Source organism: Arachis ipaensis, chromosome B05 (assembly GCF_000816755.2).
Source record: "Arachis ipaensis cultivar K30076 chromosome B05, Araip1.1, whole genome shotgun sequence".
Lineage (NCBI taxonomy): Eukaryota > Viridiplantae > Streptophyta > Magnoliopsida > Fabales > Fabaceae > Arachis > Arachis ipaensis.
The window spans coordinates 10,437,734-10,453,507 of NC_029789.2; the positions used below are offsets into that span (position 1 = coordinate 10,437,734).

Here is a 15,774-nt window from a genome sequence, read left to right on the forward strand (position 1 = left end):
TTACTATAAAAATAACATAAAAGTTTATAAATGTTTTCATAGATACTGGAGCAACACAATACTTTGCTAGTACAAATATAAAACTTGATTGAAAAAAATTAAAGAAACCATTAAGAGTTAGAATAGCTGACAAATCAATACATAAAATTGACCAAAAAGCAGAAATGGCTGAAATATTTATTTAAAATTATAGGTTCATTGTTCCATCCATATATATGTTAGACTCTGGAATGGATTTTATCATAGGAAATAATTTCTTAAAGTTATATCATCCATTCATTCAAGAATTAACATATATAGTTTTAAAAGCTCCACACGATTCTTCAATAAATCAAAAATCAAAACGTATAAAAATACCAACTACTACTATAGATAAGATTTTAAAATTTAAAATATTTTCTATATTAGAAACATGTTATTTAAATTTATATTTTCAGATAAATATCCCAAAAAAAATCTAGAAATAAAAATAGAAGAACTTTTGGGTGAAATTTGCGCTGATAATCCTTTAGATATTAAAAATACAAATAAAGAATTAGTAAGCATTAAATTAAAAGATCCTACAAAGAAAATAAATGTTTCAAATAAAATTCCTTATTCCGCAAGAGATAGAGAAGAGTTCTCATTAGAATGTAAAGATCTTTTGGAAAAAGGAATTATAAGATTAAGTAAAAGTCCTCATGCGGCTCCAGCCTTTTATGTCGAAAATAATAATGAAATTAAAAGGGGAAAACAAAGAATGGTAATTAATTATAAGAAGATGAATGAAGCAACTGTTGGTGATGCTCATAAACTTCCAAGAAAAGATTCTATTTTAGAAAAAATCAAAGGAACAACTTTGTTTTTATCTCTCGATGCAAAATCAGGATATTGGCAACTTTGTTTAGACGAAGAAACAAAGAAATTAACTGCTTTTACTTGCCCAACAAAAGAATCAACAAGTGGGTTGCTCTATGAATGGAATGTTTTACCATTCGGATTAAAACAAGCCCCAGGTATCTATCAAAGATTTATGGAAGAAAATCTAAAAGAGTTAAATGAATTTGTTTTAGTTTACATTGATGATATATTAATTTTTACAAAACAGGATAAAGAAGATCATCTTCAAAAATTATTAAAAGTATTAGAAAGATGTAAAGAAAAAGGATTAGTTCTTAGCAAAAAAAAAGCAAGAATAGCAAAACAAGAAATAGAATTTCTTGGATTAATTCTATCCACTCAAGGAAAGTTAAAACTTCAACCAAATGTTTTAGAAAAGATAAATTTATTTCCTAATAAAATAGAAGATAGAAAACAATTACAAAGATTTTTAGGGTGTATAAATTATATTTCTGATCAAGAATTTTTAAAGAATATAACAGAATACACCAAAAACTTATTTCCAAAAATAAGTACTAAAAAAGAATGGAAATGGGAAGAAAAAGATAGTATGCAAATTCAAAGAGTCAAAGAATTATGTAAAAAACTTCCAGAACTTTATATTCCAGAAGAAAACGACTACTTAATAGTAGAAACAGATGCTTCAGACATAACCTGGTCAGGATGTCTAAAAGCTAAGAAAGTTATAAAAAGTTTGGAACAAGAAAAAGAATCACTAGATTCTAAATATTCCCCAAAGGAATTACTTTGCAGGTATATTTTAGGGACATTTACTCCAACAGAACAGAGATATACTACTCATGAAAAAGAAACTCTAGCGGTAATTAAAACTTTTAAAAAATAGAAAATTGATTTACTACCCAAAGAATTTACATTAAGGACATATTCAAGTTACCTAACATGTTTTATACGATATAATTTAAAAGTTGATTATAGTCATGGACGATTGGTAAGATGGCAATTATTTTTGTTACAATATCCAATAAAAATTGAATATATTAAGGGTGACAAAAATATTATTGCAGATACATTAACAAGAGAATGGAGTTCGTTTACAACGTATTAGATCAAGAAATTCAAAAATATGAGCAAGAACTCGAAAAATGCAAGCATTGTCGGCAAATAAGGACACAGATCCAATCCCTCAAAAAGGCCATTGAAACAATGAAATCAACACAACAAGTAAAACCATCAGAGTTCAGCCAGCTAAGCATGGTGGACAAATCAGGAGAAGAAAAAATTTCAAAAAATAAAACAATTGCTGAAATTATTAAAAAATCCACCCAAGATAAAAAAATATTATGTAATTTATAATGGCCCCATGAAAGGAGTATATGATGCCTAGGAAAAAGCAGCACCATTCACACATCAATCAAAGATAATTCATAAAGGAGGATTTTTAACACTATAAGAGGCAAAGGAATCTTTCAGGGAATATGAAGCTCTTCATTCAGAGCAAACACTAAAAAGAGCAGATAAAACTCCAATTCAAGCCCAGAGAACATGAATAATGAGAAACATTCCTACAAGGATTGAAATCAAGGAAAAGAAAAGGGTCTGTAGATCAAATCTCAGAGAAACCCTTAATATAGTCCTAAATTGGACCGAAGAAAAAAGGGCAATTTTAGGATATTATCCTATTGCCAAAGAACAGCTAACAAAGCTGGTTATTTTTCCATATGCTTCCCCATCTGACACTTATCAGTTTTTCCAGTATGGATTAATTGATACAATTTTAATTTTTAATGATCTAAAAATTATTAGTGAGTTTCCTGTAGGATTCGTTGATGCAGTAAAGAGATTTAAAAATATGATTGACAATGTAAATCCAAGGGATGTATCCCTAAAATTTACAAATAGTCAATCTATTTTTAATGAAGAAGAAGAATGCTTGGTTCCAGCACACCAAGTAATATTCATGTCCGTTTTCCTAGGAAATTTTCAACTAATTGATCAAATTTAGGATTTAACAATTTACAGTCATGAAGGAAGACTAGTGGTGCGGTATTTTTATAACCACACTTACTAACCGGTAAGTGCACCGAGTCGTACCAAGTAATACCTTACGTGAGTAAGGGTCGATCCCACGAGGATTGATGGATTAAGCAACAATAGCGTTTGATATGATTAGTTAGACAGACAGAAAATAGTGTTGAGATGCAATATAAAAGACATTAAACAATATCAAAAATATTGAAGAAAGGCAAGTAATTAAGATGGGAATAATATATGGAGAAGATAGTTAAGGTTTCAGAGTTATCTATTTTTCCGGATTAACTTTTCTTACTAACTAATTTAATTATACAGGATTTAATTTATGGCAAACTGTATGTGACTAGACCCTAATTCCTTAGACCTTCCTAGTCTCCCCTAAAATTCATTAACTGCCAATTCCTTGGTCAATTAATTCCAATTAGAGGGCGATAATCAATTTCTAGTTTATATGCCACAAAAACTCTAATTATCCAAGAGATAAAAGGATTATATGTCACGTATCCTATTAAATTCAGATAATTAAAATTTAGGAGAAATAGTTTTCAAGCTGTTATTCAGGTAAAGAGCTTTTCCAAGTTTTACAAGAACTCAAATAGAAAGAGGGTCATACTTCCGTTCCACCCAAATTCATAAAATAAAGAGCGAAAATATTTCTTAAATTATAAATCCACATATAAATTAAAATAGTAAAAGCAATAAAATTAATCCATAGAAATAGACAGAGCTCCTAACCTTAACAGTGGAGATTTAGTTGCTCATGAAAAAGAGAAAATAAGGATTCAGGTAAAAATGTACAGAGTTCCAATCTGATGGCATCAGATCCCTTTTTATAACTAATCCTAATAAATTTAAAATCTAATATTTAAAATTAAACTTAAAATAATATCTCTTTCTAATTTAAGATTTGAATTTAAATTCGAATTAATTAATAAGTCTTTAGCTGATGAGTGGGACCACTTGATTTGTCCATTCTGCGACTTCTAATCTGTGATTTCTGGGCTGGAAACTGGGTCAAAACAGCCCAGAAATCGCCCCCAGCGTTTTTCTACTTTTCTGCACGTGGCGCATGTGACGCGTCCGCGTCGTCTACGCGTTTGCGTCATTTGTGTAGATTCCAGTCCACGCGTTCGCGTTAGGCACGCGATCACGTCATTGTGATTTCTTCCATTCCGCGCGGTCGCGTGAGCCATGCGTCCGCGTCGGTATTCGCTGGTCATCTCCTTGGCTTCTTCTCTTTCTCTGCAGAAACTCCATCAAATTCCGCCAAATGCTACCTAAAATAAACAGTATTGTACAAAACTCAAAATAGCATCCATAGTGGCTAAAATATAATTAATTCTTAATTAAATTCAACAATTTAGATGCAAATTCACTAGGAAAAGATAGACAAGATGCTCACGCATCAACTAGCCAGCACATTAGCAAGGGTCTTTGAAAGAACTCAAAAAATAACGAAGGAATCTCACACAAGAATTAATTATAAAAGTAGAAATACTCTGTTTGTGTCCAGTAAAAGAAATGAAATTGAAGAAAGAGAGATGAGACTCTTGGTGGAATTTGAATCAGCATTCTACAATTTATCTAGACTTTTAGAGAAGCTCCCTGAAGGGATAAGAAGGAATCTCTGATATTTGATAAAAGACAGAGAAGACCACAAGTGCCAGCTATGCGCCTCGGAAATATCTGAAGAAAGCAATAATGAAATGGAATCCACCCACATTATAAAAGAAGAGGACAGTGCATCTGAAGCATCCCTGAACATTATTGCATAATGACGTAAGCGCTTAGGTCATAAAGCACCAATAATGTAGCTGGTGCAAGATAATGACGTAAGTAATGACGTCAGAAGAAGGGTAAGGATGGAAATTGTCCATCAGACCCAACCATTATAAATAGATTGCTTAGGCAATTGTAGAAGGCATAAGAAAACAAAAAGCAGAAGGCTAAGAGTACTCATATGCTAGGAGAGCAAGGAGGAAGCTGCCAAGGCGATTCTGTAGTCTGATAAAGAATTTTCTTAGGGAAAAATAGTTCTAAACTCCCCTCTGGAGTTAATATCTACAATCTCCCCTCTGGAGATAAAAACACCTTACGTAAAATATATTAAATAAAGGAAGTTTTCTCTAGAAAGGTACATCTTTATCCTAGTCTCTTAGTTATGAATTATTTAGAAAGCTTAGAATTAACGGAAGAATCTGATTATTATAGATTAACTGCTTTATTAGATAATAAAAAACAGGTTGTTCTAAAAACAGAACTAAATCTCAAATCAAATGAAAATTTTAATAAACAAAGTCTTTTAAAAGAAGTTTTTAATAGAAAAAAATATAATATACTATGGAAAAATTCAACTTGAAGCCCCTATAAAAATAAAATATGCTAATGGAGAACTTGAAATAGCTTTGATAAATGATGAAGAATTGAGTAAACAGATTGAAAAAATTAAGGATCAACAAAAAAGATCTAAAATTGGATGGATTCATATTAGTACTATACAAGTCTTAATCAAATCTACATATATGAAAGGAATTAATTCACCAATAAGTTTAGCAATCTGTGACAAAAGAATTACTGATGACCCAATAGATCAAATAATTGGAATTGTTCATGGAAAATTGGCAAATGTAAATGTTAAATTTAATGCCCATCTTGGATATGCTATACCTTTATCAACTGAAAATCTTGGAAGATCTATAAGTTTAGCTTATAAATTTCATAGAAAAAGTTTAATGGAACAAGATGATGAACCATTTTCAATTACATATGCAATAAATTATGCTCTAACAAATAGCCATCATAGTATAATATTTAAAAACAGAGAAAGAATTTATGTCGATGAATTATTTCAGAAAATTGTAAAAACAGAAATACCAAAATATAAAGCTATTGAAAACCCAGTTCTATTATTAAAAGAACCATCAAGAAGATCGGTTTCATCAAACTTTCAAATAAGAGAATCCAAAATTAATAGTCCTTTAAGTTTATCTAAATTAAAGATTAAAGAAGAAAACTCTGAAATAAAAGAATTAACAAAAAAGGTCGAAAAATTAAATGAAACCCTAAATACTAAATTATGACAATAGATAAGGAAGAAATATATGTAACTTATCAAGATAAGAAACAAGAGCTCTTTGAAAGAGAGAATCGTTTGAATTATTTGCAGTTTTCTGAAATAAATCAAAGAGTATTTGAAGCTCTAAAAATAATTTATAACAAGTTGAAAAGAAAAGTTGAAGAGCTAGAAAAATTAATAGAATCTCTAGAAAATAGTGATGAATCGATGATAGAGTTTGCAGAAATTCTAAAATAAATAATGTTAAACAAAACTATTTTTAGGAATTATAATAAGATTACCTAATTTATGAAGCATAAAAAGATTGAAAAACCAGAAAATAAAATAAAAAGGAAAAGAGCGAAAAAATTAAAAAATAAAATAGAGGAGTATAAAAGAGAATTAAATAATTTTCAGATTGAAATTGATGATCTTATAATAAAAAAGATAGATATAAGAATAAATATAAACAAGTTGGAGTTAAATTTAGGAAATTTATAAATGTCTGGAAAATCATATTACAATTTAAAAGAATTAAAGCTGTTGAAAGAAAAGATGGAGAATAAAATTGAAAAGTTAGAAAGATATTTAGAAATAAGAGAAAGTGTAGAAATAAAAGAAGTTTTTGAGAATTTAAGAAATTATATTAAAGAAAAAGACAAACAGATAAAAGATTTTATATATAATAATCCATGTAAAAAAGAATATTATAATTATGATAGAAATTAGAACAGAATTAAAAAACTATAAATATGAAATCAGAGGTTGCGGGTTCGAGTCTCCTATCTTTCCAAATTTTAAGCCAATGAGTAATAGCTCAAATGGCATAGACTTCTCATACTCAATTAAGAGGTTGCGGGTTCGAGTCTCCTATCTTTCCAAATTTTTATATACGTCATCAAGCCAATGAGTAATAGCTCAAATGGCATAGACTCCCCATACTCAATTAAGAGGTTGCGGGTTCGAGTCTCCTATCTTTTCAAATTGCCAATGAGTAATAGCTCAAATGGCATAAACTCCCCATATTCATCTAAGAGGTTGCGGGTTCGAGTCTTCATATCTTTGGTAAAAAAAATAAATAATCCTTTGAATAAAGCACCACCAATTGAATCTATACAAATTATAAACTTATTCGAAGCAAAATATGAATAGTTAGTAGAAATTTCGAAGGAAAAATTAAAAGAAAAGTCAAAATTGAAAAATTGGTATCAGAGCCAAGTTAACGATTAAGGATAACACTTTCTCTTTAAGCAACACTTTTAGTGATACGTTTTTAAAACAATAGCAACCACAAAATAGAAAACGTCTTTACAAAAAGATAAAAATGGCAACTTTACCATAGCATCCCCTTGGGTTATACTATAACAAGTCCGCTTCTTTGTACAATAAGATTTTGAGTTCTAATATGTTAAATTACTTCAAGCGGTCTTTCCACGGATATTCTTTAAATTTTTGGTCTTTATGAAGCCCTAAACCTAAGTCTCAAAAAATGAATATTGGAGTGACACTGAAGTCTAAAAAATAACATTTAAAAGAGAAAAATGATTTGATGTTAAGTACTTAAGTTGTTAACCTGGTATTTTTCGTTGACAAAAAAAAAGTGTTATTTTCCTTGTAATTAAATGACAATGCTTTCGCTTTTTATTACTATTATATATTATATATTCTGTCTCATTATCTTTTGAATTCTTAATTGATTGGAACTAATTAATAAAAAAAAGTATAAATAGACAATAAAAATACTAAACAATATGAATAATTGGTATATCAGATATTCATTTTATTAGATATGCGAATAATTATTTTAATATTAAAATTTAGGTGAATAATTTAAAAATATAGTGTGCTTTGATTTGATTAGTGGTTTTTTATGTTATTCAAAAAAGTATTAGTTACCTAGCATTACATTTAGTAAAATCCAATTTTGCTCACGCCAAAAAAAATGTTTATCACGCCGCTTAAACAGTTAAACCACTCCTAATTGGCTATTTAATTTCATCCTAATCAATGACACGGTGCATTAAATAAGAATATTATATCCAATAAAATGAAAATAATGCATTTGAAGATGCACACGCCATCTACACATGAATCGTGGCCTAAAAACGAACACAAAGTCCTTAGAGCTCGGTGCAGACATGGAACAATAGCAGTCGCAGACATGAAAATTTTGGAAAAAAAAAGAATAATCCAGAATGAAATCAACAAACAAATGTAGTTAGGCTAATGAATTGAGTAATGATCGAATTAGTGGCACTTAATGAGAGTCAAGATTGATAGTGCTATTTCTTCGCATGTATGAAGCTGTACACGTATCACTTGGCAGCGCCGTGAAAACATGCCCCACAAGTCACAGAGCACAACCCCCATGCATATATAGCAAGAGAAAAAGGAAAAGCAAGAATTTATTTTATTTATTTAAATACATGAATTATAACTGATTAGTTATTTAATTTTATTACGATAAATATCAAATTCTATTCCTAATATAAAAATATAAAATTTTATTCCTTCTATTTTTATTTTACTACTATAAAAGACTATATATGCTAGAAGAAAATATCATTCATTTACCAATTACTCTTTCATTATGTAATTTTTACAACAATTTTTTTTTCTTCCTATGAGGCGTCGTCGCAAGAAGTTAACTATCGTAGACACAAACCACCACACACTCTTCAACTCCCGTGTTATCATGTATGCATAAATAAAAACATTCCGTAATTAAGCTTAAGTCATTTACCTGTTTGTGTGGTATATTATAGTGTGAAATTACTTTCAATTTGTGTTGTGCAATGATATTATGGTTTAATTTAAGCTTTTGTTTTAGAACTGTGTTATGATTTTATTTCATCATTTTCTCTTAAATATCATACTTTTACTTTTTTTTTTAATTATTCTTGTTCTTGCTGAGATTGGCCGGTGTATAGCTCGTCCATCGATGAATGTCTTCAAGCTTCTCGTTGGGATGAGTTATACGTCGGCAAGGAGAGAACAAGGGGGTGGGTACCTGCAAAAGACACTCCGACGCTCAAGTCAGTAAGTGTTTAAGAGGTATATAATAATTCTATGAATATAGAATGTAAGACATGAAATGAAAGTTATCATGTGTTATGTTGTGTTTATAATAATTCTATGAATATAGAATGTATTATTGAGATTAGATATAGAAGGTTCTTTTTATAGGCATAAAATTGATTAATAGAATTGATGTTATGACCGTTTGGTCATTAAGATAGAAATGATGGTCATTAAGTCGGTAATGAAGGCGTCAGTTACAAACAAAAGAATGAATGATAGTTAACGTCGAGTTATAACTCATAATGCATAATAAAGACTGAGTTATAAGGTGACGGATCACAGCCCCCAAGCTTTGTCCGCCGATCATATGATCCAGACTAAGCTTAGAAAATAAAATGAGTTATAACTCGGTTAAAAAATAAGTGAATAATGATATGGTGAGCCCCCAAGCTTAGTCGGGTTATTATGTCGGCACTTATTCAAAAACAATTGAGTGATAAGAGTCATTCAATCAAGATAGTTGTGTGGGGGATACTTTTCCGCTTAAGAACAATTTTAGTATTTGATTGTATATGAACTGAAAAGTTCAGAGATAGATATCCATTGACGGAATTGATTGTATGATCCGAGGATATAATGGTTAATTGTCTTGGAAATTTTTTCAGCCCACAACAACTTATTGAAATTTCTCGCTCAAAGCAATTAGTTATTGAATATTTATAATTTATAGTGAAGGGCTGACATGAATAAGATAAATTGAGAAAATGAATAGGTATAAAGTCGCAACATATATTGAATAATATATATTGTAAAAGTAAAATAGTTCAAAGTAAAAAAAAATATACCTTGAAAGTTGATAATTGTAGAGAAGAAGACGACATATATGAATGTCATACATGCCAAATGTGAATATCTGAATTTTGTTTTGTAGGACATGCTTTAATTTGATAATAAAGCAATAAGATAACAGTTATTGAATTATACATTTAGTATAATGTTTCTAGCAGTTACAATATGACGAGGGATATTCTTCGTGCAATAATAATAAATTGCCTGTTTAATTTTTTACATTAAACAAATAGTAACATAAAATTTAATAGTATAAAATGAATAGTGTAACAGTTATATACAATTGATATATAATTAATTTTTTATGGAATCCAATTTTAAGATTTGAACTCATCATTACTGTCATTTAATTATATAAATGAAATCATTAAGCAATAAGAATATAGCACCTAATGAAATAAAAATTCAATTGACATGGTTGTTATATGTCATTATTGTATAAAACATATATTGAGGTTTGAATATAACTAATAAATCAGTAAATATTAGTTACACAAAATATAAATGCAAAAATATATGTGAATAAAATAAATAATGTTATTTGTGTAAGTAGAGAACTTTGAAAAAGTAAGCAAAATTGATAAGTGAGTTTGTATTCGGATTGATTGAAAATCGAGTTTGTTCTCGGATTGATTGAAAGCCGAGTTTGTTTTCGGATTGGTTCATTGATCGATTATGAGATGTGAAATATTATGATACGTAAAAATGAAGCAATTTAAATGTATAAAGTACATACTTTATAAAAAGTTATGATAGATTAAAATTTGATAAGAGGTATTAAATAAAATATTAAATAAGATTGTTGAGATTGGTTCAAAAATTTGAATATAAATCAAGTTTTATGAACCTAAGGGGAGTGGGAATTATTTTACTCGTCCCCACAGACGGCGCCAATTGTTCTTGCTGGGATTGGCCGGTGTATAACTCGTCCATCGATGAATGTCTTCAAGCTTCTCGTTGGGATGAGTTATACGTCGGCAAGGAGAGAACAAGGGGGTGGGTACCTGCAAAAGACACTCCGACGCTCAAGTCAGTAAGTGTTTAAGAGGTATATAATAATTCTATGAATATAGAATCACTCCGACGCTCAAGTCAGTAAGTGTTTAAGAGGTATATAATAATTCTATGAATATAGAATGTAAGACATGAAATGAAAGTTATCATGTGTTATGTTGTGTTTATAATAATTCTATGAATATAGAATGTATTATTGAGATTAGATACAGAAGGTTCTTTTTATAGGCATAAAATTGATTAATAGAATTGATGTTATGACCGTTTGGTCATTAAGATAGAAATGATGGTCATTAAGTCGGTAATGAATGTGTCAGTTACAAACAAAAGAATGAATGATAGTTAATGTCGAGTTATAACTCATAATGCATAATAAAGACTGAGTTATAAGGTGACGGATCACAGCCCCCAAGCTTTGTCCGCCGATCATATGATCCAGGCTAAGCTTAGAAAATAAAATGAGTTATAACTCGGTTAAAAGATAAGTGAATAATGATATGGTGAGCCCCCAAGCTTAGTCGGGTTATTATGTCGGCACTTATTTATACTTTTTTTACGATTAATTTTGTACGGTGTTAGTATATTAAATAAAAATACCTGTTATAATAACAAAAAATAAAATAAAATTTCAATCAATAATTTTATATTCTTTACTTTTTTTTTTCAATTTTATTTTGGATTTTAATTTATTACTAAAAGGTAGTGAAATTCTATTAATACTGAAATAAAGATACAAAAAGGTTTATAGGGTAGAATAAGTAAAATAATGTGATACCCACATTACAACATCCAAATGAAACAACCTAAGATCTAAAATGTTTATCTTTCTCTTTTTCGTCGTCTATTATATTATCGATTCTATTATATAAAAATCGATCTTTTACATTTAATGATAGAGTCAAACGTAACATGTTTCTGAGAGTGTTTCTTAATTTATTTTGTTTAACTCATTAAATACAATTCATTATGATGCATTGATTATATCAACTAATTGATTTGATTAGATATTTAAGTATCACACAATTTAAAATTATTTATATTGATTTGATTTTTATGATATATAAATTTAAGGAATAAATTAAAATAATATAACTTATTACTTATTTAATTTGAATACAACAAATACAAAATTAATTTAGTCAAAAGTTTATTATTTTCTAATCTTCTATACATAAAAATGACAAAAAAATTTGTAAAAATAATCTTTTTATTGTTTTTGCTATTTTAATTTTATTTTCTTTGCTTTTTTTATGTGTAATTTTATTTTACATTAACTTTGTGTATTTAATAACAAAATATACTCATATTAATTCTATCATATAATAATATATTTTTCTCTTATGTTAATCAAAGAATTTTAATAGTTATCATCTACATCTAATAGAATGACTGAGAAGTGAGAACTACGACAAGTTAAACCGAGATTCAAAATGCTGAAACGAAGGAAAGAAAACAGTGGATATATGATTAGAGAAAAATATATAATAACGAGAAATATACTAAAACTGGATTTTTCCTCCAACCAATAAAAGTGAGGTGTCAATTTCTCATGAATTCATTTTTCTTCTAAAATGAAATCACTATTTTCTCTTCTAAATTTATTCTAGAAAAATATATTTATTATAATTATATTACAATTAACATTTAATGAATAATGCATGATTATACTAATTTAGGAAAATATCTTTATTATAATTATATAAAATTAATATTTAATACATTATCAACTAATAAAAGTGAAGTGTCAATTCCTCATGAATTCATTTTCCCTCTATATTCTCTCTTCTAAATTTATTTTAGAAAAATATCTTTATTATAATTATATTACAAGTAGCATTTAATGAATCATGCATAATTATAGTAATTTAGAAAAATAAAATAAAGTCCAGTAATTTATCTTTCGACTGCACACGTATGTAGAATAACTTTTAAGAAGGAGACACGTATAGTAAATACAGTCGATAATTGTAAAACTGTATACTAACATTGATATAATATTATTTCAGGTATATGTTTTGCAGGTATCAAAGAAAAGTGTTGAGTTATTTTTTAGTGGGTTTAAATTATTTATTGTTTATTAGAGAATTTTGTGCATTAGAATTCTCTAATAATTTATTATTTATTTTGAGCTGATTTTAATATATTCTTACTTGACAGTAAAACAATATATAAAAAATTATTAGTGGGTCTAAGTATTACTAGGTTATTTATGGTCACATTGAGTATATATGATACGGAAATAAAAGATAAATAAGAAAATAAGGATTCAAACTGAATAAAAAGATACATTGAAATTAAAATAGAAACAAAAAAGATAAGTTGAAATTGAGTACAAAGAGAATCACTCTACTTTCTACCCAATTTCTTGACGCAACAAGAAAGGGACTCCTCAACCTAACTTGTCAACGCTATAGTTTGGGAATTGATTCGAAGGGACTCCTCAACCTTCTAAGTTCTAACCAATTCCCCGATGCAACAAGAGAGGGACTCCTCAACCTCAATTGTCCACACCATGGTTTCATCACAAAACCAAAGAGGGGATTTTAAAACCTCTAAAAATTCTATACTACGACTACAATAGCTTATTAGGTTAAAACAAAGAAAAACCCTAAAGCCCATAAAGTCATAAACATAAAGCCCAATCTAGTAATTAAATAAACAAAATCAAAATATATTAAATTAAAATATTCTGTAAACTAATATCTTCTAAATAACACTTGAACTCTTCATATCACGAACATTTAAAGTATGTATCAATATATGTTTGATTTATTGAAAAAAGTAAATTACTAAAACTAATTAATAACTATTTTAGAGTTAATACATTTAATGCTAGATTAAGAAAAAATAAACAATACATAATATGTTACATTTTTATTAATCAAATTATTATAATTCAAATTAATCTTAACAAAAGAATTTAAAATTATATTTCAATCTTATCACATGACACGGGCTATTACACTTGTTACATTTAGTAAAATCCAATTTTGCTCACGCCAAAAAAAATGTTTATCACGCCGCTTAAACAGTTAAACCACTCCTAATTGGCTATTTAATTTCATCCTAATCAATGACACGGTGCATTAAATAAGAATATTATATCCAATAAAATGAAAATAATGCATTTGAAGATGCACACGCCATCTACACATGAATCGTGGCCTAAAAACGAACACAAAGTCCTTAGAGCTCGGTGCAGACATGGAACAATAGCAGTCGCAGACATGAAAATTTTGGAAAAAAAAAGTATAATCCAGAATGAAATCAACAAACAAATGTAGTTAGGCTAATGAATTGAGTAATGATCGAATTAGTGGCACTTAATGAGAGTCAAGATTGATAGTGCTATTTCTTCGCATGTATGAAGCTGTACACGTATCACTTGGCAGCGCCGTGAAAACATGCCCCACAAGTCACAGAGCACAACCCCCATGCATATATAGCAAGAGAAAAAGGAAAAGCAAGAGGAATTGGTTAAAATAAAATAAACGCAAACCAAGGGTTGGGGGACTTATATAGGCGCACGCCGAGACATAATTCACATCTCAGAGTTTCCATACTCCGAAATCGAATAAGTTGCATACATTGAGCTGCGGAAATGTGGCGGTGCGTCGCTCGTCGACTTCGTGTTCCTCCACCCTCCGACGGATCCACACCTAATCACTCTCTTAGATCTCACTTTTCTAGATTCTTCTCTGTAAGATTTCTATCTCCTTACTCTCTTTTAGGTTTTCTGTGTTTCATTTTTCCTTTACTTGATTAATCACTTCAGCTGTTCCTTTTTAACATATCCCTCCTTTTTTTGACCTATTTCATCTGTTTGATTTTGTTTCCAGCTTTGCGTCAGCTGGATTTGATTTTATTGTATTTTTTTGTTATCTATTTGATTTGATTTGCTGAAACCGAATCGATTTGTTATTTTTGTTGTGTAGAGCGGAGAGAACTCGTCGTACACGGTGGTGGATCATAAGTATGATGCTGTTGTGGTAGGTGCTGGTGGCGCTGGGTTGAGAGCTGCTATTGGACTTTCCGAGCATGGATTCAACACTGCTTGCATCACCAAGCTCTTCCCAACTCGTTCTCACACTGTTGCAGCTCAGGTATCACGTACTTGATCCTTTGCCAGCTCCTTTTCGCATTTGTTTTTTAAGACAAGTCTCCACTGCATTGGTATTATGATATTGGTCTTTTATATGAGTTCTCTGTGTGATTTGTTCCGGTGAGTTGGAGATTATTATTGTGGCATCATTTCATCCTTGTTTTACACTTCATAGCAATTTTTGATGGACGACACTTTATAGCATAGATTGCTGTTATAAATGATGCACGGGGATTCAATCAACTATGTGTCAACTGTACTTTGATGCTTTGAAAAATAACTTGATTTTGAAATTATCCAATAGCATCTTTTCTTGTCTGATGTACAATTATGAAATAAAATGTATTTGATGACACACCAAAGTATCTAAAGTTGACATCATTAATCAAGCATTCTTGCTTGGTGTATATACTAGCAGTACTAATTCATAAGAATAAAAAATCTGTATAGGGCGGTATAAATGCTGCATTGGGAAATATGACTGAAGATGACTGGAGGTGGCACATGTATGACACTGTCAAGGGAAGTGATTGGCTAGGTATACACTCCTGTTCTCGGAAGTTTTTTATATTCATTATATCCTATGAAGTTTAAATGATTAAACAGTTTGTTCTTACAAATATCACTGCATGCTGGGATTCATTTGCCTTTAGAAAAAAGTTCTTTCTCCTATGGAGAAGATAGGTCCTCTTGTTGTTTTCTTAAAATCCTCAAAAGAACTTTAGCTGTTTTCTACAAGAATCCTTAGGTGCTTGTGCAACCATGAGAACATAAGAATAAACATTTTCTTTTGGTATGCTTTTTCATTTCTTGATTCTCAATGCAAGCTCTATGTTCTACAGGAGATCAAGATGCCATCCAG

The 15,774-nt window shown here is 29.5% G+C and overlaps 1 protein-coding gene across 1 annotated transcript in view; it reads left to right on the forward strand.

Annotated features, from left to right (window-relative positions):
• The window catches only part of LOC107642871 (succinate dehydrogenase [ubiquinone] flavoprotein subunit, mitochondrial), a gene marked incomplete in the record, with an annotated part of 5,942 nt that continues 4,218 nt past the window's right edge, over nucleotides 14,051-15,774 (forward strand). Inside the window, 4 exon segments of the mRNA XM_016346369.2 lie at nucleotides 14,051-14,510; nucleotides 14,746-14,913; nucleotides 15,363-15,450; nucleotides 15,755-15,774. Of these exon segments, the coding sequence (XP_016201855.1) occupies nucleotides 14,412-14,510; nucleotides 14,746-14,913; nucleotides 15,363-15,450; nucleotides 15,755-15,774 (375 nt within the window).